This window comes from Selaginella moellendorffii, unplaced genomic scaffold (genome assembly GCF_000143415.4).
Source record: "Selaginella moellendorffii unplaced genomic scaffold, v1.0 SELMOscaffold_4, whole genome shotgun sequence".
NCBI classification, from domain to species: Eukaryota; Viridiplantae; Streptophyta; class Lycopodiopsida; order Selaginellales; family Selaginellaceae; genus Selaginella; species Selaginella moellendorffii.
In genome coordinates, this window is record NW_003314265.1 from 1,502,677 (window position 1) to 1,524,173 (window position 21,497).

General features: G+C 50.8%; 7 protein-coding genes and 1 non-coding gene across 9 annotated transcripts; 4 read left to right on the forward strand and 4 right to left on the reverse strand.

Annotated features, from left to right (window-relative positions):
* Position 1: 1 nt before the first annotated feature.
* Positions 2-3,184, reverse strand: LOC9655657 (probable WRKY transcription factor 4). The gene is made up of 5 exons (XM_024668715.1): positions 2,414-3,184; positions 1,832-1,972; positions 1,046-1,773; positions 833-988; positions 2-735 (listed from the first exon to the last, which is right to left on the reverse strand). Exons 1-5 carry the CDS (start codon positions 2,891-2,893, stop codon positions 87-89), a joined length of 2,154 nt encoding a protein of 717 aa, XP_024524483.1. The 5' UTR covers positions 2,894-3,184; the 3' UTR covers positions 2-86.
* A 1,123-nt stretch (positions 3,185-4,307) lies between these two features.
* Positions 4,308-5,741, forward strand: LOC9654549 (methyltransferase-like protein 13; the record flags this gene model as incomplete). The annotated part of the gene is made up of 1 exon (XM_024668801.1): positions 4,308-5,741. A coding segment is annotated over exon 1 (1,434 nt), but the record flags the coding sequence as incomplete, so codon positions are not given.
* On the reverse strand, positions 5,637-6,638 carry LOC9655658 (60S ribosomal protein L13a). The gene is made up of 5 exons (XM_002964419.2): positions 6,476-6,638; positions 6,261-6,418; positions 6,089-6,205; positions 5,946-6,033; positions 5,637-5,889 (listed from the first exon to the last, which is right to left on the reverse strand). The coding sequence occupies exons 1-5, from the start codon at positions 6,587-6,589 to the stop codon at positions 5,746-5,748; spliced, it is 621 nt and encodes a 206-aa protein (XP_002964465.1). The 5' UTR covers positions 6,590-6,638; the 3' UTR covers positions 5,637-5,745.
* Positions 6,639-7,346: 708 nt separating this feature from the next.
* Positions 7,347-8,590, forward strand: LOC112344330 (pentatricopeptide repeat-containing protein At1g08070, chloroplastic-like). Its single transcript, XM_024668802.1, has 2 exons — positions 7,347-7,583; positions 7,709-8,590. The coding sequence occupies exons 1-2, from the start codon at positions 7,347-7,349 to the stop codon at positions 8,588-8,590; spliced, it is 1,119 nt and encodes a 372-aa protein (XP_024524570.1).
* Positions 8,591-9,367: 777 nt separating this feature from the next.
* Positions 9,368-16,026, forward strand: LOC112344331 (pentatricopeptide repeat-containing protein At4g39530-like). Its single transcript, XM_024668803.1, has 4 exons — positions 9,368-9,557; positions 12,126-12,279; positions 12,558-12,747; positions 13,162-16,026. The coding sequence occupies exons 1-4, from the start codon at positions 9,368-9,370 to the stop codon at positions 16,024-16,026; spliced, it is 3,399 nt and encodes a 1,132-aa protein (XP_024524571.1).
* Positions 16,027-16,131: 105 nt separating this feature from the next.
* On the forward strand, positions 16,132-16,204 carry TRNAE-CUC. The gene has a single exon. It is a non-coding gene; the product is annotated as a tRNA-Glu (tRNA).
* Positions 16,205-16,212: 8 nt separating this feature from the next.
* LOC9654551 lies at positions 16,213-17,767 on the reverse strand. Of its 2 annotated transcripts, XM_002964421.2 has the most exons (10): positions 17,533-17,767; positions 17,386-17,481; positions 17,265-17,339; positions 17,134-17,202; positions 17,003-17,079; positions 16,853-16,941; positions 16,670-16,799; positions 16,525-16,615; positions 16,410-16,475; positions 16,213-16,350 (listed from the first exon to the last, which is right to left on the reverse strand). In XM_002964421.2, the coding sequence occupies exons 1-10, from the start codon at positions 17,731-17,733 to the stop codon at positions 16,234-16,236; spliced, it is 1,011 nt and encodes a 336-aa protein (XP_002964467.2). In that variant the 5' UTR covers positions 17,734-17,767; the 3' UTR covers positions 16,213-16,233. The 2 variants fall into 2 exon arrangements, with proteins under 2 accessions (XP_002964467.2, XP_024525050.1); XM_024669282.1 differs by having other exon boundaries at positions 16,525-16,799.
* Positions 17,768-17,965: 198 nt separating this feature from the next.
* On the reverse strand, positions 17,966-19,836 carry LOC9654552 (GDP-mannose transporter GONST3). The gene is made up of 3 exons (XM_002964422.2): positions 19,379-19,836; positions 19,238-19,328; positions 17,966-19,137 (listed from the first exon to the last, which is right to left on the reverse strand). The coding sequence occupies exons 1-3, from the start codon at positions 19,714-19,716 to the stop codon at positions 18,022-18,024; spliced, it is 1,545 nt and encodes a 514-aa protein (XP_002964468.2). The 5' UTR covers positions 19,717-19,836; the 3' UTR covers positions 17,966-18,021.
* Positions 19,837-21,497: the final 1,661 nt, after the last annotated feature.

A 21,497-nucleotide genomic window follows, 5' to 3' on the forward strand; every position in this document is an offset into this window, starting at 1 on the left:
GTTTCGAGCTTTCTTATTGTTTTTCGTTTTTTACCTTTTGTATGTACATAGATAGTTCTGAAGATTCTCTCTTTTTTTTTCGTATACTAGACTTGTAGATATGGAATGGAACCAGGCGAAGCTAGGAATCCCTGGAACGGCTGGTGAACCAAGTCGAGATCGGGTTCTTGCTGCTCCAGCTTTGGCGGTCTCGACATGACCATGCTGCTTAGATCTTGGGCCGGGCTTGTGTGGTAAAACCCCGAGCCGAAGTTTTCACTAGAGCTAGCGCTACTGCCGAAGTTAAACGACGGAGCCGCCGGTGGTAGCTCCCGGTTCATCGAGAACATGTTCGTCACGCACGACGATGGCGAGCCCAGGCTCCCAAACGAGGCGTTAAACTGGTGGAAGTGCTGGTTCATCGCCTGTTGCTGCGAGTGTTGGTGGTGGTGGTGGTGGTGGTTTTGTTGATCCAGAGGTAGCGGCGGGAGTAAAGTGGAGGATGATCTCATCCCCAAGTGAGGGAGAGATGGCGAAGTTTGGAGCAAGCTTGTTTGATCGTTGCTGCCATTGTTGGTGGTGGTGGTGCTGCTGTTGTTAGCGGAGATGTTATTGGCAGCGGCGGCGTGCTTTGGAGCTGGAACATCGTGGTTGTGCTTGCCTTCGTAAGTTGTGATAACAGACTTTGGATCGTTGGAGGCGCGTTCGACGTGCTTGCGCACGGCGCAGCCGCTGCTAGAGCACTTGTAGTAGCTCCTGTTCCAAAACAAAATAAAAAAGACAAGGAACGAGTCAGCTCTTTGGATCAATCCGGAACAGGGTCACGCGGTTCTCAAGAAGTAAAAAACACTACCGTGGATGTGGATTGCCTTTGACGACTTTCTGCCCATACTTTCTCCAGCGGTAACCATCATCGAGAATGTCGATCTCGCTCAGCGTCTGGACTACAACTCGAGGCTCGCGGATTGTTCTCTGGATGGCCGTCACCTGGTTCGATCCATCCATTCTCCTGACAGAAACAAGAAAACCAAGTTAGCTGACGAACAAGTTTCCGCGGAAAACCAACCTTTTCTTGGACTCGCTCTCCTCGTCGTCGTAAACATCCTCGCCAAACTTCTCGTCGTCCAAGCTGGAGCATGGAGACAAGTGCTCGTAGCCAGCAGCGACCGGCGGCGGGGTGGCGCCGCTCCTCGGCTGATCCTCCCCAGCGGCGTCGTCGGGGATCACGGCAGCGCCGGCGGTGGAGCTCATCGCGCTCACGCTGTTATTGTAGATCGAGCAGGCGGAGCGGCGGCTGAGCTGCGGCTTGGCGTGGCAGTGCTCGCCTTTGTAGACAATCTCCGTGACTTGGCCGTCGTAGGATCTCTCCACCTTCTTCTTCACGGGGCAGCTCGGGTGCGTACACTTGTAGTAGCTTCGGGGGAACTCGCTCCCCTTGACTTGCTTCTGCCCATACTTTCTCCAGTTGAATCCATCCTCGGATGGCCGCTCCACAAAAGCTGGAAAGTTCTCTTGCTGCTGCTGCTGCTGTTGTTGTTGCAGTGGCTGATGCTGCTGCTGCTGCTGCTGCTGCTGCGTGATGTGTTCAAGCTGCTGATGGTGATGCTGTGGCTCTTTGAAGCTTGCAAAGGCTTGCTCGCTGTGATCGAAGCCCTCGGCCATCAAACGCGTGAGGGAGTTTGAGTTTTGGTCCGGGTGGTGATCCATGAAAGCGGTCGAGTCGCGGAGTTGGCTCTCCTGCTTGATCGCCAGGTGGTGCTGCTGGGACATTTGGATCGGGAACTGCGCAAAGTCCTGGTGAAAGTCCCAGCCAAGTCAGAGGACAGAATACTTGTTTGACTGGAACTCTTACCAAATACGGAGGTTGCTGCTGCTGCGCAAATGGCTTGAACACAAAGTTACTGTTGCTGGAGTTGGAGTTTGAGTTCATGGATGGATCCATCTTAGTTTCCTGCGATGCGGAAACGAGTGTCCCGGTTGTGGGCGACGATGCCTGAAAAAATCGAGCCCAAAGATCAATTAAGTTGCGCGCCGGAAAGAGAAAGGGAGAAAGCGATCGAGTGAAAGATTTATGAGTGAGACAGTGTGATCTTCTTTAGCAGCTCTCTTCCTCTCTGGCTCCATCCATAGCCAGCCAGCCAGCCAAGCCAGTCAGTCAGTCAGTCAAAAGATGCTCTCGAGCAAAACCATGAAAGCGAGACCGAAGACCGGGTCAAAGTTCCTCGTGCACGATCTAACGAACGCTCGCTAAAACTAGAGACCCATGAGAAAATCCGGTAGACGGCTCGGCTGGACGCATCAGAGAAAACAAAACGAAGAACACTGGAGAGAGTGGACAAAGCTTGTATAGTTGCGCTCTCCAAACGACTCCAAGAACCAAAGACTGGAAAGGGGAACTAGAAGAAGAATTTGATGGGAGAGTGAGTCTACAGACCTGGAGCTTGGTGGAGCTGAAGAGGACTGGCGAGTCGAGCAGCAAGCTCGAGGGGCTGATGCCGATCCCGGCGGGGATGGTGAAGCAGTTGGAGCGCGCCGGGGTGGAAATTGGATCGATTGATCGGCACCCATTTGGATTGTCTCCGCTGGCGGCATTGTTCCTGGCTGCCAGGCGCTCCGCGAAGGATGAGGACGACGATGAAGAGGAGGAAGAAGGAGCCGATGAGAGCAAGCGCCCTGGTTGGGAGGAAGAAGCTATGGAGGAAGAAGAAGAAGGAGAGGAAGACATGGAAGGAGGAGGAGCCCTATTCTCCGAGCGGCGATGGTGGTCTTCCGTGGGCGAGCAAAGGAAGCTGGAGACCAATGAGGTGATGGGCGTGAGCGGTGGCCTTGGATTCCCCTTGCGCATCACGAAATCGCTCATGTCCGGCCACGGCAGCGACGATCGGCTGCTGTTCTCCGATTCCTCATCCATCATCACTGGCGCGCGCGCGATCTCCGATCGAGAAGCAAAGAGGGCGAAACGAATGGAATTATTGGGGATTGGAATGCTCTCTTGTGATCTTCACGGGACCAATTCCTCGCTCGCTCTCTCGCTGCCGATTCACGTGGTCAAACAAAGAGAGAGGGGTCTTCTTCTTTCAATCTGCCAATCCTTGGCAGTGACAGGAAGAACAAAGCAATGCCATGTCTGGAGGTGAGAGAGAGAGCGTTTCGGCAGACCCAATCCACATGGACCAAGAATGAATGCGCGGGTGCACGAGCAGCCTTCGCCATCGCCCCATTAACAGGTTAAATACAACGCGCGAAATACATCCTGGCCGCCCACAGCGGGGAATCCGACGGCTCTCCCACGAGAGGGGATCTGCACCGTCCGACCCCTCCGACGGGTAAGATTCGCGTTAACCCGGTCAGAATGATCTCGGTCGTCGGGTGTCAATCCGACGGACGTCGTTGTGGGATCCAATGGCTGGCATGCCATCCATGCATGCAGCTGCGCCCACGTCCACGTGTGCTGGCCGTGTTCGTTGGATCTCTGCCGATCGGAGGGCCCCTGACTGGTCAAAGCCCTGAAGTGAGTTTCTAGCTTGTTGCTAGGAAACCCATGGCTTGACTTGGACTGGCCACCGTAGGCAACGGGAAGGGCATATTCCACGGGATAATCACGTCAAAGCGCGTGATCGCTTCGCGCGCATTACACTTTTGTGATCTCTCCCTGTGTTGCTCTTGGCGATTCATATCTTTTCCGCGTAAATCTCTTGGCCACTCGAAGACGCGCGTAGAATCCCACAGGAGATGGGGTCATTGGTGAAGCTGCTAGGCAAGAAGGCGGGGAAATGTGAAGTTTCGGGGAGGGCCTGGGCAGATTCTCACGAGCGATTCTGTCCTAGCCAGATGATGCAGCAACTAAATTCAATCTCTCCTTTGGGCGGGTCCAGTCTCAACTCACAGCACGAAATAGCTACAAGAGAGAGCATTCATTGGTATTCTTCGTTGAGATTCTTAATGGTTGGACCTTAAAGAATTGTAACATGTCTGTGTATATTTGATTGGACAATATAAAGTTTTCTGTTTCCTGGAAGCAATGCCTTGCAAATTAGATAGTTTGGGTCTTTCACAATAGCAACAGTCCTAATATTCCCACTCAGTAATCTTACAAAACTGGATAAAAAGTCAAACTATATCTACATACAAGAAGATTTTACGAGAAGTGCTCTCATGTGTTTTGAATGAGGATTTTGCTTTCTTGAGAGCTGCCATGATAAAACACTACCATGATAATAGAGTGGCTTGCCTGTTAATAATAAACTAGAGCTTATGATACTGAGTTAGAGGCACATTAAATATATTAGTAACCTTTTAAATTAAAGTCCATCATTAGGGTTCATAGCATGTTAGGGCGGGAGCGCTTGGAATGGGAAGTGGCCACTCGCAAGATTGGAGTGGTGGTGCTTGATGCTGATCCTCCGGCCAAGCCCCAGTGCGCTGCGATGCTGGTGCCGCAGGGGCGGGAGCTAGACTGGATCTTTTCGTCAAAATCAGGGCAGCAGCAGCTACTGGCATCATCTGGCGTTGCGACGCTTATTCTCCTCTCCAGGGGAGGGCTTGGATCCGAAGAAGAAGGTCCAGCTCTGGATGAATGGGAGCTTGACGAAGAAGAGGACGAAGACGAGGAGCTCAAGAAATTCCTAGGCCCGTTTCTCCTCCAGCTTGTGAGGAACAAGGCGGGGCTAGACGAGATACAAGAGGTTCCATTCGCGTGCTACCAGGACAATGTGGTTTGGTCTCGGGTTCTAGAGCGAGCTTACTCTCGCAAAACAGGCATGATGCTCGTCGAGGACGTCCGCCTCGAGGGTGGCCATCTCCGGAGGAGGCTCCGCTTCAAGAGCCTTCCAAATCTCATACAGACCGAGGTGCCGCTGCTGGGTGGCGATCTTGATCTCGGTCTCGATCGAACGGACTCTCCCTCGGCCTGTTCGATCGATCACGGGGTGCTGGTTCACGCGTACTTGGCCCCGCTCGTGGCTGGCTTCAGCTTGATCAGCCGCTGCCTTGAGTCGTGCTCGGCGGCGGGAGATCCCGCGGGGGTGCTGTGCGTGGGGATTGGAGGCGGAGCTCTGCCAATGTTCTTGAGCTCCCGGATGGACGCGGCGGTGGCGGCGATGGAGGTGGTGGCGGTGGACGTGGACGAGGTGGTGGTGGACGTTGCCAGGCGGCGCTTTGGTCTCGTCCCCGCCGAGAATCTCCGCGTGCATGTGGAAGACGGCGTGGAGACTGTGAGGAACATCGCTAGGTCGCGGCTCGAGGACGGTGGTGGTGCCGAGAAGGAAAAGATGGCGGAGCATTTCTTCCACGCGATCGTGGTGGACGTGAGCGACGGATCATCGAGGAGCTGCCCCCCGGAGGAATTCGCGGAGGGGGAGTTCCTGCGCGACGCTCGATCGGCGCTGGATTCCGGAGGGATGCTGGCGATGAATGTGATGCCCCTGGGGGAAGAATCACACCGTGGGCTGTTGAAACGCATTGGTGAGGTTTTCGACGAGGTTTACCAGTCGGAAGTGAGCAGCGGTGACAACTTTGCTGTTTTCGCACTGAAGAATCCTTTGCGTGGTGTTTCGGTGCCACTCACTTGTAAGATTGGAAACTTGGTTGGCAGTGAGCTGCTAAGCAATATATTCAAAGTTGAGACTTCATATTTCTTGTGGAAAGAAAGCTTGGGATCGCAAACGAAGTTTTCTTGCTCGGAGAATCAAAATTTGCTCTGGTCTTTACTCGTAGGATCACAACTAGTTAGCAAACACGAGAGAAAAGGAAATGAAGCGAGCTTGTCTAGTAAGACAGAGGATCTAGCACTGCCTTGACTTCAGGAAGCTTTTCTTCAGCAGCAGTGAGCGCCTTTTGCCTCAGCTTGAGTAATTCCTTCTTCTTCTGGTAGAACACAAGAGCCTTCGCCTTCCTCTTCTCCTCGAGTTCCTGCAAATCCAGTGTTTGAGGAGGGCAGCCGGAGTAAAGAAACGAGGACAACTCACCTTGATCGTCTCATGGTGGTGCCACCCGACTTCCTTGGACAACTGACCCAGGAGACAGAACTTGTGCCCGGGTTTCAACCGCAAGACCCTGTTTCGATCCGATCGTCAGCCATCCTTGAAAGAAGAAAAAAGTGGAGGCTTACTTGAGAGCGTCTGGAACGACCATCTTCTTGGTCTTGTCATACGGAGGTGGGCATCCTTCGAAGACCTTGAGCCTCTCCAGAGCAGCGGCACCGCGCTTGGTCTTATGTGGGATCATACTGGAAAACATAAAGAAAAGAGTGCTCCAGATCCAAGGCAAAAGAAATCTCTTACCCTCTGATCGTCCTCCAGAGAATGCGGGCAGGAGCACGAAAATGGATCGGCCCCTTGCTGGGCTTCGTGTTCATGCGCTTCCTCAGAAACCTCAGGTACTTCATCTTCTGGCGGACGAGGCCGCCCGAGAGAGCAATCTCCTCGCATCGCGTGATAACCTGGAACACAGTGGAAAGAGATCAATAGCGCATTCTAAGATCGCGAGATTTTTCTACCAGGCGCTGTCCGTTGAGGAGCTCCTTGGCGGCGATCGAGGCCAGCCGGCCAAGCATGTGATGGCGCGCATCGATCACCACCACCCGCGCGCAAGCTCCCGACCCGCTCACCATCGCGTCGCCGCCTGATCCAAAAGCCCTAGGAAAGCCCTAGAGAAGCCCTAAATCACGGGTTTCTATCGGACGGCTGGAATTCGTAGCATTTTAGGGCATGATATTTTCTCTAGCAGTTCGGTTCCAATCCATGGCCGCGGCCGCGACCGCGTCGATTCTCATCCGGATTCCAGCCGAGAGATTTCCCCGGCGCAGAAGAAATGGAATGGCCAGGCACGGCCCGATCACCAGAGCGCGAGAGACGCTCTTTCGGCGTTCGAGAGAATCCACATTTTGCGTACAAATCCACCAGCAAGTTGCCACGAAAGGATTGGACACGTCTCCACTCCTCCTCGCGCTCTCGTGGATTTTCCTCGCGCTTCTCACATCGCCGGATCTGCGGCGCGCCTTGAGTGCCGTGAGAATCGCCCCAATGCTCGGCCTCCGGCCCTGGTGCTGGTAGCGTGGAGGAAACCAGACAGGTGTTCGAGAGCATGGAGCGGCGGACAGTGGTGTCGTGGAATTCGATCATCTCAGGCTATGCTCAAGGTGGCCAAGGCGAGATCGCTCTAGAGCTCTACTCGCGAATGGAGAGAGATGGTTGCGAGGCCGACAGCGTCACGATCTTAGCAGCACTCAAGGCCGTCAAGAACTCAAGCTCGTCCAAGAGAACAAGCTCGTGAGACTCCAGTGACTCGAGAAGGGCCGGGCGATCCATCGGCGAACCACCAAAGCTGGGAGTGACTCGGGCGGCTTTGTGGCGAATACGCTGGTCGACATGTATTCCCAAGTGTGGGGCTTGGAAGAAGCTCGCCATGTTTTCGAGAGGATTGCCCGTCCCAGCATCGTCTCGTGGAATTGCATCATTCTCGGACACGCACTGAGCGGAGAAGGAGAGCTGGCTTTCGAGTTCTACTCGCGCATGCAACACGAAGACTGTGAGCCAGATCGAGTGACTCTTCTCGCAGCGCTCATGGCTTGTTCGTGCTGGGCCGAGAACGAGGAGGTCGACCTCGTTGGTGGCAAAGTCATGACACGAAGATCTCTTGAGAAAGGCCGGGAAGTTCATACTCTAGCTGCGGCAAACTGGAACCCGATGTCATCGTTTTGGCGACGTCGCTGGTCGATATGTATGGGAAGTGTGGGAGCTTAGAGGATGCGCGTCGTGTCTTCGAGGCCGTCCGGCACAAGGATGCCGTTCTTTGGACGGCTATAATTCTCGGCTATGCTCAAGGTGGAGAAGGTGAGGTCGCGCTTGGACTATACTCGCGAATGCAAGGGATTCTGCCAGATCGTGTTACTTTTCTTGCCGCTCTCAAAGCTTGCTCGTGCATCGTGGACGAGGCTAACAACAACATGCTCATCGATTGCCAACCCGCAAAGTTGTGGAGTTTGAAAAGAGGAAGAGAGATCCACGCGCAGGCCAGAGGTATCAAGCTCGACCAGGCCGCTACAAACACTCTCCTGGACATGTACGTCAGGTGTGGAAGCATGGACGAAGCTCGACAGGCTTTTGAAGCTATGGAGTTTTGCGACGTTTTCTCGTGGACGTGTCTCGGATATGCTCATACCGGAGAAGGCAACTTGGCCTTGGAGTTGTTTCAAGGAATGCAAGACGAAGGCTGCGAGCCGGATGCCGTGACTTTCGTCGCTGCTTTCAAGGCCTGCTCGATCTTGGCGGAGAAAGAGGAGGGCGAGCTCGTTGATGGGACGGTGGTGAAGCTCCAGGCTCTGGAAAGAGGAAGGGCTCTTCACTCTCAATCCGGGAGGAAGAACAAGACGAACATTTTCGTGGCCAACGCGCTGCTGGACTTGTACGCGAAGTGTGGGAGCATGGTGGAAGCTTGGAAGTCTTTGAGAGCATGGCTACGCACTGGCCGGGGAGTCCGAGCGAGCACTGAGCCTCTTTGCGAGAATGCAACGAGACAAAGGCGGGTGTGTAACGAACCAAGTGACACTTCTCGCAGCCTTGAAGGCGTGCTCTACTCTGGCAGAGAAGGAAGAGAGCGGCGCCGTCGATGACCAGTTCGTCAAAGTCGAGAGCTTGGAGAGGGGCCCTCCACTTTCAGGCCGAGAAACTGCACAAGCGGGACACCTTTGTGGACAACGCGGTGATCGATATGTACGCGAAGTGCGGGAGCTTGGAGGATGCCCGCCGGGTGTTTGAGGCCATGCAGCCGCGAGGCGTGGTGTCCTGGGCGACGATCATTCGTGGCTACGCGGACGCCGGGCAGGGAGAGGTCGCCTTGGACCTCTTCTCTCGAATGGAGGGCGAGGAACGTCATGGCTGTGTGGCCGACGGCCTCACTTACGCGGCGGTTCTCAAGGCCTGCGGTGGCATGGCGGCACTGGAAACTGGAAGAGCGATCCACGAGAAGATCCGTCGCGAAGGATTCGAGAGCGATGGAATGGTGGCGAACTCGCTGGTGGACTTCTATGGCAAATCCGGCAGCATGGACGAAGATCCCGAGCAAGAGCTTAGTGAGCTGGAGCGCTCTCATCGCGGGCTACAGCTTCCAGGGACAAGCGCAGGCTGCGTTTGAGACGTTGGAGGGAATGCTGGAGCAGCGAGTCCGGCCGAGCGATGTCACGTACCTCTCGCTGCTTGCTGCGTGTAGCCATGCCGGATTGGTCGATCGAGGCAAGGAGTTCTTCGAGGAGATGTGTGCTAAGCACGGGATAGTTCCTGGGATCCAGCACTACACTTGCATGGTCGACTTGCTGGGCCGAGCAAACCGGCTGAGCGAGGCTGTGGCGATGGTGGAATCCATGCCTTGTGGAGCCGATGCTGTGATCTGAATGGCGCTGCTGGGGGCCGCACACAAGTGGAAGAACGTTGGAGTTGCGAGGCTTGCGTTTGAGGCCGTCATGAAGCTGGCCAGTGGAAACATGGGTGTATTGTCCTCGGCTTGTGTGCTTATGTCTAACGTCTATGCTGGCGTTGGAATGTGGGAAGAGTATGAAAAGCTCCAGAACAGAACGCTTCGAGGTTGATCTTCAACTGATGTATAAAAGTTCTAGTCACTCCAATACGCGTTGTAAATTATTGAATTGATCTATTGCTACTTATTTCGGTCTGGAACAGTGAAGCTTCTTGTGCAGAGGACTTGTGCCCATGGTTAAACAGTCCAAATCAAGCAAAGGTTTTTTGTGGCATTGAGAAATGGAAATTCTTTAGCCCATCATACGTATTTTTTCCATTAGTGATTTTGGTTTGTAGTATATTCTTTTGAATAGCTTTCCATGGAAATTTGCTTGTCTGCTGGTCGTCCTTAATGTCTTGATTTAAAATTCTGAAATTCAAAATAGTTGCTCCTACCAAAGCTTGTCTGAACTGTTGGCAGCTAATCCTTTTCTAGGTCCCATTTCCATTGATTTTTGCTCGGTGGCCTAAGTACAAATGTTTTTAGGAAACAGTTAATAAGAACCCCTTTCGTTGTCCTATCTGGATTGTACTTTAAAGTGAGTGGTAAAAGTTTAAAGAGCAGCAATGTAGAGAGCTCGTTGGTCGGCTTCCACTTCTCAGTTGGATCCTTGTCAACACTTTACCCAGCTCGTTGGTCGGCCTCCACTTGTCCATGGTTCAGTCGGAATTTTAGGGTTCCTCGATGTCAAAGATTCTTTTGGCGTTTCTGTCGTGAAGAGCTATCTACTCTCCCAAGTGCATAAGTCAGCTGGAAGTGCAATACAAATACCACTGGCTGGGGTGGATGCTAGTACTTTGATCTTGTTCCATAAAAACTCTGTGTCTCAATTCTCTCCAAATGCACTATTATGACATGTATGTCCCATCTTCGTTCAAATTGCCTACCATGCCAGTGTGGTGCATTGACATCAACATGGAGGAAAGTCTTTAGTGTACATGCCAACACACCACACTCCATGCATATGGCAGGCAACAACCAGGGTGGCGTAAACACTGGGAAAAACCATGTAATCTTCCCTATAAATGAAAATGTGACATATACCATCTAATAGGATTGGAGTTTAAGCCCGCTGCCCTTGCACTCCTCCTCCATGAAGGGTTACCTAGTTTAAAATGTATTCTAGGATATTTCTTAATCTAGCAGCTGTGATTTTTTGCCTCCATGCTGGCTTCATAGTATTGAAACAAACATTAAACACTAGTTACAAATGGAATCTTTTAAGAACTAAAGAAAGAAAGCACCATTCCTTCTCATCTTTTATAAGAAGGTGGATAGATAACTCAAACATCATTAAGTTTCTTATAGACCATAAATATTCTTGTGATTCATTACCCGAATTTTTATGATACAAGATAAGGTCATAACTTGGTAAAAAAAGAAAGCACCATACCTTCTCATCTTCTATAAGAAGTTGGATAACTCAAATACCATTAAGTTTCTTATCGACCACAAATATTCTTGTAATACATAACTAGTATTTTTTATGATGCAAGATAAGGTCAGAACTTGGTAAAAGAAAGAAAGCACCATGTAACTCACTTGTCTAACTTGTCACATTGAAACCATTGAACAATCCTCTAAAGAGTTTCCACTGTTACTATTACAGCCTTAAATTCAACTCCAAAATTAAAGGTAACAAGACTAGACTGAATGAATGCCAAGCTTGGTATTTTAGTGATGCAAAAGAGTAAAGAGTGGTTGTTGCCATATTTTTTAGGTGATTAAAATGGTGTGAAAACCACTATGATCAAGTTTGGCCTTTGGAACCTGAGGATATTGATATCTACACATGTTTGATCAGTAATCCATAAGAGTTCTGTGGCTTTTCTTTAGCTAAAAGAGCATGTTGTGGCTGTAAGTGATGGCTTATGACTAATGATTACTTGAAAATAGTTGATTGTAATTCACTGCTTAGCTAACTTTTTGGTTTGTTTAAACAAACCTATAATACAAAAACTAAATAACATTTACATAAAAAAGCAAACCAAGCATTGATGCAATGCTAATAAATTAACTAAAATTCATGATCTTATATATTTTAATATGGATGTGTGAAAGTATACAAATATGGACTGATTTTAATACAAACCAATTATTTTTATATATAAACTAAGTTTTTGGGCTAATTGAATATGTCTTCCATACACTCATATTAAGGGGTAGCTCTAATTGTGTATGAGGAGTTATTGGATTTGTGTTTTTGGTTTTAATAGAGGGGAAAATATTGATAGAGGTAGGTTTTTTTTAAAAAAAATAAAAATAAAAAATGTTTAAGGATTTTTTAGTGTATGATTGTATTGGGATATAGCATGTAAAACTTTCCAATCCAAATTGATACTTGGTCAACATTCGTATTCCATTCCTTAAAGGAATTAGCAACACTATGGTGGTTGTCAGGAAAAGCTTTACCATGTCATCCTGGAGGTGCAAAGTGCTCCTTTTATGCTCAGCCTGTGAAAACCAAGTGGAAGAAGTGACATAGAATGAGTGTGGAGGAAGAAAAAAGGTGAAAAGCCTCTACCTGGATTGAAGGAGCTCTTGCATGAGGCTACCATCAACCCCTAGCAGCTTGAGAGCTTTGCATCCTCTCTGTTGCAGAGCGTCTATTGTCGCGTAAGTCATTGCGTCAGAGCTGAGCAGCTTGAAGAGCTGCAGGGCATTTTCCAGCCTGTTTTCTTTCGAGTCTAGTGACGAGGTCCAGAGGTGGTCACACTCCAGGACTGGAGCAGCGGGAGAAATCCACACTCGTGGATCTCCTGGCCAGTGTCCTTCTTGGCAAGCTTGGTACACACTTTGAGAATGGCCATGAAGCTTCTATCATCTGGAGAGAAGCCCTGAGCTTCCATGGGCCAGAAAATTTCCATAGCCACCTCTTAGTCTTGTACTTCGGTAGCATATAACTTATCAGCATGTTCTAGTGTTAGTGATTAGGCTTTATCTATTCAAGGTTTGATGATTTTAATTTTCCAAGCAAACAATAGAAGATTATTTGCATTTTTCATTTTCCCAAAAATTAATTTGATAAAATTTATTTTCTCTCCACTCAGAAAATGCGGTGACAGTGCTATTCCTGTTATGGGTGGTATCTCTCGCCGCCATGGAAACACTTGCCAGGCATCGTCCGTGGAGCCACAGGTACATATCAATAGTGAGGTTCGGAGATCTAGTGGCCTGAGCATCATGGATAGGCAGCCTCCTTCTCGCGTCCAAGTGCAGCAACTGGAGAATGAGATCCCTGGCTTCATCGCTCACGTTCGTCCAATCGGGCAAGCTTATGGGCAAATCCTCCCAGTGACTCAACCTCATTCCCTCGATCTCACTCCTTTAACCCGGACAAGATCTCAATGCGTTTCTGGGAGTGGAAAGACGAAGATTGACTCGAACAGAATCAATGGGAACTTTAAACACTGACTTCGAAAAGAATTCCAATGAAAACTCCACCCTGGCCTGTATAGAAAGAAAACAGAAAGAGACATCAAATCAAAGAGAACGCTGGGAACTTATTGAAACATTTGGGTTCTCTGTGAATGCAAGATTTCTCTTTTACTTAATACCTTTCAAACCCTCGAGGTAATGCGGAAGATCGTCTCGGATCGCTGGAGAGCAGCAGCAAAGCGCGTGAGTGTTTCTCCATCCTTTCCACCCTTCTACCCATCACAGTGACAGTTCTCTAGGGAAGACGAGGCAGCGCTTCAAAGTCCCGGTATCTTTGTCACGGTCTCGGCGCTCAAGGCGTGCAGCAGTACCCGAGACCTCGAGGCCGGGAAGCTCATTCACGCCGCTTCCATCCGAGATGGCAGCCACACGGACGTCTTCGTGGCCAGCACCGCCATCAGCATGTTCTCGCGATGCGGGAGCCTTCCCGAGGCTCGCCTCGTCTTCAACTCCATTCTCGACTGCTGCTACGCCACTGCTGTCCCCTGGAACGCCCTCATGCTCGGCTACACGGACAGCGGCCAGGGAGAGCTCGCCCTCGAGCTCTTCTCGAAGATGGAGTCCGAATACAGCCTGCCACCTGATCCGGGAACCTTTGTGGCCGCTCTCAAAGCTTGCACCAGCGTCGCGGCTAAGGAAGACGAGCAGCCTATACTCAAGGTCGTGGTGAAGTTCAGGAGCCTCGAACGGGGCATGGAAATCCACTCCCGAGCCGTGACTTCCGGCTGTGAGTTCCTTGGCTTCGTCATGAACAGTCTCGTCGACATGTACTCCAAGTGTGGCAGCCTGCTCGATGCTCGGATGGTCTTCGACAGGATGGCTTGGCGGACTGTCGTGTCGTGGAACTCGTTGATTCTCGGCTACGCAGAGAGAGGCGCGGAAGAGTTGGCTGTGGAACTTTTCTGGTCCATGGAAGCTCAGGGCTTCTCTCCGGATGATAGAAGCTTCATGGCCGTTCTCAAAGCATGTACCAAGCTTGCCGAGAAGGACACTGGCCAGGAGATCCACAGCAGGCTCGTCAAAGTGAAGTGTCTTGGCTGCGGCATGGCCTTGCACTTGAAAGCTACACGGAGTGGCTTCGACGGTAACTTGTTCGTTGCCAGCTCCTTGGTCGACATGTACTCCAAGTGTGGCAGCATGCTGGACGCTCGGAGAGTCTTCGATGCTTTCGCGCAGCACGATGTAGTGTTGTGGACAGCCCTCATGCTCGGCTACGTTGAAAACGGTGACGAGAGGCTGGCTCTGGAAATCTTCGACTACTTGCAAGGCCAGGAGGCCTACTCCATCGCCAACTCCCTCACCTTCGTGGCTGCTCTCAAGGCCTGCATTGGTCTTGCGTCGAGGGAACCGGATCAAGAACTTGATGGAAGGATTGTGAAGCTGGAATCGCTGTCCAGGGGCAAACGCATCCACTCACAAGCTGTAAGCTGCCGCTGCGACTCGGATATCATGGTGGCCAACACGCTGGTGGACATGTACGCCAAGTGTGGTAGCTTGGTCGATGCCAGGAGGGTCTTCGACTGCATGCCTTGTAGAACCGTGGTGTCCTGGAACGTCTTGTTGCTCGGCTACGCAGAGAATAACGAGGGAGAGCTTGGTCTTGACTTGTTCTCTCGGATGATGGCTGGTAGTGACGATAGAATAGCACCGGATTCTCGATCTTTTGTCGCAGCTCTCAAGGCCTGCACTCTCGTCGCGGTGAAAGAGGAAGGCCAGAAAGTCGACGGGAAGCTCGTCAAAGTGAAGGCGATGGAAGCAGGAATGGCGATCCACTCGCAGGCCAGTCTTGACACGGACGTGTTCGTAGCCAGCACGCTCGTTGACATGTACGCCAAGTGTGGAAGCTTGCTGGACTCGCGCAGGGCCTTCGATAAAATCCCAGCTCAAGCCCGGGACGTGGTTCTCTGGACGTCGCTTATCCTCGGCTACTCAGAGAATGACGAGCCTCAGCTGACACTGGAACTCTTCTCGCAGATGCGGCACTTCCAAATCCTCCCAAACGCCCGGACTTTCATGGCTGCTCTCAAGGCGTGCACAAAGTTGGCGGCGTTGGAACAAGGCAGTGAAGTCAAGATCGATGCTGGAAAGGTGGCCGTGGTGAAGCTGAAAGCTCTAGAGATTGGCCATGACATCCACGCTCAGGCCACTAGATCTATGAGTGAATCGGAGCTCTTCGTCTTCAACCTCACGATCGATATGTACTCCAACTGTGGCTCCATGGACGATGCCCGGCGAGTGTTTGACACCATGGCGGCGAGAGACATGGTTTCCTGGACCACCCTGATACTCGGCTACACCGAGAACTCACAGCCGCAGCTAAGCCTCGAGCTCTTCTCGTCTCTCAAGCTGCAAGCGAACGAATGGTTCCCAAATGCTCGAGCGTACGTGACTGCTCTCAAATCCTGTAGCTCCGTGCTGGATGTGGAGCTTGGCCGACAGATCCACGGCGAGCTCTCCAGGTTCGGCCTTGAAAGCGATCCAGTGGCAACGAATTCCCTCGTCGATCTCTACGGAAAGGCTGGAAGGATTCTCAATGCCCAGCTCTTGTTTGACGTTTCTTCTTCCAGCAGCATCATCACCTGGAATGCCCTCGTCACCGGCTATGGCAGGCAAGGGGATGTGGAACGCGTCTTGGATCTCTACCAAAGAATGACCAGCAGCGAGGGCCCCAACCCGGATGGAATCACCATGGTTTGTGTTCTTGCAGCTTGCAGCCACGGCGGCAATGTGTCCCTGGGCAAGAAATATTTCCAGGCGATGCTGGATTCGCCTGTGACCCCATCCATCGAGCACTACCACTGCATGATCGATCTCCTTGGCCGGGCCAACGAGCTGGCCGCCGCATTGGAGATGATCACCTCGATGCCCTTCCGGCCAAGCGCAATTACCTGGATGACCGTGCTGGGTGCCTGCCAGAAGTGGTCCAATGCCCCCGTGGGCCGCCTAGCGCTGGATGCGCTGCTGGGGATGGAGGACATCGGCGACAAGGAGGAGACGGCGCTGCTGCTGATGATCAACATCTACGCCGCGGCTGGAATGCGCGAGGAGCTGAGGGAGCTGGAGGAGATCCGCGGCCGGAGGAAACAAGGATCCTAAAAAAGCGGTAATCCCGAAGTTCATAAGCAAACATTTGTTTTAAATTCCTGGCATATTCTACGTGATTAATTATTAAGTAGTTCAAATTTTCTAATTACATGTTCATCCGTTGTAGTCTAGCCGGTCAGGATATTCGGCTCTCACCCGAAAGACCCGGGTTCAATTCCCGGCAACGGAATTAACAATAGGTGGGTGCAACAGCTAAATCTACTGCATTTCAATTGCTTCTATACATTCTGAAACACTGGCATTTCTCTCCATTGCAGCCATGAGAGAATCAAACGCCTTGCTTTTGTTCTTTACAAGTGATCCGGCATAGAGAACCTGATGCAAAACAAAGTCCGAGAGAACATGAATGTATGTAAAATATTATAGCTTCTTACAGCCCATCGAGTGAGATTTTGCTGTTGTTCGTTACTGAGTTTGGGTTTGGATCTGTTAATGAGCCTCTGCATTCAGAAAGCATAAGGTTGCGAAAAACCTTTTAATGTAATCAACCTGAAGGGAGAATAAATCGGCAGACTGGCCAATAACTTTGTCATATTTTAGAGCCTCGGCAGCAAGCCCAGCCATTGAAACGACAGCCAGCCTGATACAATAGAAAGAAACTTCAAAAGAAAGAAAGGAGTTCGAGTTCAGATACCTGTCAAGTTCGTTGCCGTCGAGAAACCCTTCGTAAATTTTCTTCTGTAGCTTTTCATCGACCAAGTTGACATGCTCTTTGCCGATGTCTAAAGAGTATCCCAGAACAGGAAGGCCGACCAGATAAGCAACTGGAAGAAACATCAGCGTATACAGTTCTTGCAGAGTTCATGTTTCTACTTACTGAGGAAATGAGCCGCTTCATGACGAAGAAGCCGCTCTTGGTAATCTGGAAACACCGATGAGAAGCTGTTGATAGCAGCTTGCAAAAGCCTGAGAAATCAGCTGTAAGAAACTCAGTGAGAAGCTTTCTCCTGGGTTGAAAATTAAATACCCCGGTGCTGTGCTTCCGATGGCCAGAACTGCTAGTGAGATTCCTCCCAGCAGATAAGGAACGAAGAATCCCCAATCCTGTCAAACTTTGTCACAATGAAAGAGAATTAACTAGCTAGATAGATCATGTACTCCGGGGAGCTGGCCCGCTATAACTGCAAGAAAGCTCGTTGTTCCTACAACCGTCACCAAGAACGCGAGCTGCAAGAGCATCAACTTCAGCTCACAGGAAAAAACCCAAAGTAACAGTGAGAGTAACTCACATCGTTTCGGACACTCGGAATAGCGAGATTCTCCGCGTTTTTCAGTCCCAGCGAAGTTAGCTCGCGCAAGTACGTCTGAAAAAACCGAAGAGTCGATAAAGAAGCAAAAATTGTCTTTTACATTTCGACGAGAAACATTGGGCTGAGATTTCCACTGCTTTGCCCATCCCGCCTCGCTCAGCTTGTCCAGCGCCAATCTCACGCTGTCGGCATCCTTCTGCATTGTAAATCTCTAGGCTTAACCAACACATCCAAGCGCTTTGCTTACCGACGAGATCGCATCACCGAGCGATGCAACAAGATCATTCACATCATTCACATTCGCCGATGCCACAGCACCCTCGCCATCCCCCGCCGCCGCGGCAGCACGGACGCATGAGCGCGCCCTTCCGCCGGGAAGAACCCTAGCACAATGCCTGTGAAAACCTCCTCCATACGAGGCGGGAATGCAAGGCAATGTGATAGCCATAGAGAACGAACGAGAACCCGCCACGTGTCTAGGGCAGGAAATCCTCGATTATCATCCATCTCAAGCGTGATCTCTACCATGATCACCTTTGAATCCAATCGTTCCAAACAATGTCACAATCAATCATGCATGACCTCTGCCATGATTGGCAATGTCACAATCAAATACATCGAGTTCTCTCCGGGAGCCGGCCAGCCTAAAATCCTCACCAAGAAAACAAAGACCGAACAAATAAAGCAAATAGGCGGGAGCGATTATTTTAAAAAAATGTTCGTTATCTCGAGTCGATCATTTGTCACTCTGATCAATCGTGCTCCTTGTCTCTCCTAGCTCTACATCCAAAGAATTTTGATTCAACGGTTTCTTCTCCTCTTGATCCGTGTCAGTCTCCTCCTCCTCTGGATCCTGATCGTCCAGCGGTGCCGGGCGCTTCTCCAGCGACTGCTGGTACGCGATCCCCCCGCCAATGCAGGTGAGCAGCGCGATCGTCCCCGCCAGCGACGCGTGCCTGTCCCACACCACCAGATTTATCGCCACCGTGAGCAGCTTGTTCACCACCCCGAGCACCGTGAAGCTCGTCGCGGAGATATTCTTCCGGCAGGCAAACCCAAAGAACGAAATCGACAGCCCAAACGCGCACGACAGCACCACGGGCAGCCAGGTGCCCAAGGAGCGCCACTCCACCGCCGCCACGCCCGCCACCACCGCCCCACCACGAAACGACGCCACTGCCGCGCTCCCCTCGCCAGTGACTAGCAGCTCCACCGGGTATAGCAGCAGGGCCTCAAAATTATTGTAGAGCACGAGGCCCCACGTACCCAGCCCCACGGTCATGACCACATGCTTGATATACACAAAGTCGACGGCCATGCTGGCCAAATAGGCCATGGCCCATCCGTACGCGTGGAGCTCGAAGTGGGAGTCCGTGGTCACGTACGCGGCGGCGCCGCCCAGGATGAGCGCCAGCGCCGCCCAGGTTCTTGGGAGCGGCCAGGGCTGGCGGAGGAAGACCGTGTCGCCCACGGCCACCAGCAGCGGCACGGCGGAGCGAAACACAATGAATGTGTCAACGTTGGCGTGGAGGAGGAGCTCGCTGTTGGTGAAGAGGGACATGTAGTAGCAGAGCGCGGCGGGGATGAAGCGGAGAAGCGTGGCGGCGCGGAGGGGGTCGTGGTCGAGCAGTCCCGCGCCGCCGGGGCCGAGGAGGAAGACGGCAAGCGCGCTGGTGGCGTACTGGAGCGCGGTGAGCGAGCCCGGGAAGGGGAAGCGCATCACCGCCCACTTGTTGATGATGGAGAGGAGCGACGCCGAGAGGCAGTAGCCGGCGGCGGTGCCGTAGACAGCGGCGGCGTTGAGGAGGAAGGCGGGGGGCGATCCCAATTTCATGGTTGCTGCGCGATCAATCTGGAGGGGGAGATCAAGAAGAGGGAGCGAGCGAGCGAATTGGATCGGGGAATTCGTTAGATTGAGACCATTGTGTGTGTGTGTGAGTGTGTGTGTGTACCAGAAGCCAGCGGGATTTACGTTGCTGCCGCCGCTTTCGCAGGCGCGCCTCCTCCATTCTGCGCCATTGCGTCCTCCGCTTCCCTAGAAAACTAGATACAGAGCATAGTAATCTCCGGTACGGAATTAGACAACGTCGTACGGCAAAGATCTTAGATCCGGTTGGCGATGGCGAAGGCGACCTTGCAGTGCTTCTTGGCCTCCTCCAGCCGCTGGAACAGCGCCTCGCCCTTGTTCGCGGCCTTGACCAGCTTTAGCTCCGCCTCGAGCAGCTCCATTGCGCGTAGCAGCTCCAGGACGTCGAGATCCCGCACGCCCTCCTCGCCCATGAGCTTCTTGGCGTCCTTCCTCACCTTGGCGATCACCACCGCGCCCGATGCCGCGATGATCTGTCCGCTGCCGAATCCTCTGTCCAGCAGCCCGCCGTACATGATCATCAGGTCCCCGATCGCCGCGCCCTTGCCCCGCGTCAGCACCCATCGCTTCGTCCTGTATGGCGCGCTGAATGCCTCCACCTGGCCGCGGTTCCTGGCCATGATCTTGGCCTCCTCCACCGATGGCCCTCTCTCTAGCTTGGCATTGCTCACTTCCTCCGCTGGATTGCTCGCATTCTCGACATCCGGCTCTGCAATCCCTCCATCGGTCTTTGGATCACCAATGTCCTGATCGCGAGCCACTGCGAGCCTGCTTGGTGATTCCGATTGGCCAGAGCAAGCCACAATTCGCAGATTTCCCTGCAATGCGTGCCGTGATTGACATTGCTTCCGGCCCGGGCTCCAATGCGCGGGCCGAAACAATGTGGGGGAATTCGCGGCCAGTCCCGCCATAGCCAGAGATGGGAGATAAGCTGGTGGAGCGAAAATGGACGGTGGAGATTTGATAAGAAAGAAATGCATTGTCTGTCATGGGAAGATTTAAAACAACAAAAAAGGGTAGCGGAGACCACACTGCTTGTTCATACTTAGTGCCTTGCACATGATCGAGAAAAGCTTGTTTCTTCTTTAAACTAGGAATCTGACCTTTCATGGTATAAATTTAGTGTTTGCGCTCAGCTTGAGTGTGGATGTGAAAGTATTAAATGAGTTAATTTTGGTTTTCACTTTATTAACTTCACTTGAGGTATTTGATCAGGCACTATGTTTTTATTTTTCGTTTTTCCATTTTTTTTTTACAGGATTGCAATATGTTCTCTAGATTGTATAATGATTCCACAGTCAATTTTATTGGTGTTTTATGGCCATTTTGTTCACCATCTAAATGGTTGAGGTCTAATTTGCCTCTGGGTTCAAAGCTTGGAAATGATAATGGTGAGCTTGTTTTGGGTACAGAATTTTGGAAGACATCAATACTTTCTAGATGCTTTGGGAAGTTGCTTAAACAGCACAGGCCAATATATTCCTACAGCATTTCCCTTGGACATAATGAGAATGGTTATCTGATATTCTGTACATAGTATATTAATAAAATAAATCTCTCCTTCTGTGTGAATATAAGAATCCTAATTAGAAAATTAATTTTGTACTTTTAAATGCTATTTAACTTTATAAAATGACTTACAAAAACCTGAAAAACTGGGCAAGACAAAATATAATGATAAAAAAAGAAGAAATGTTAAATAGGTATTTTGGGCCCAGACCAAAATAAAAGTAAAAAAAGAAAATACTAAGAATAAGTATGTGTACAATTTGGCGATAAATGTGATTGTGCATGAGAGCATTATATATTTATATATGTGTAATTTTTTATTTTCATGAGTTGCATGAAAAAATATTATGCATACAATCACTTTTTGATTGCTATATAAGCAATTAAAACATGATTGTTATTTGAAAAAGGTTTTAGCTTTTTAAATTCTTTCTGGAAGACTATTTATAATGTCTCTCTTTGAAGATGATTAGGAAGGGAACATTTTAGGATCTGGTGGCAGATATTACCACTATGATTAAGGCCAGTGGTCAACAAAAGCAATTCAATGTTGCATGTATAAGAGATGCACACATTTCATCTTCAATACTAGATCTGGAAGAGGTTTGTGGCATTTCTCTAGTCTCTATAGTAAAACTAGGACTCTTTTAAAGATGGGTTAGTGCATTTATCTCGTGTAGGAGGCAGGGTAACATGCTCCTGGAAAATGTTCACACCTTGCTTGGATTTACAAATTAAAGTCATATTGTGATTGGGCATTGTTTTAGCACTAGAAGCAAGTTGGTGGTGGAATGCTTTATAGTAGCAATTTTGCATATCATGGAACATAATAGATG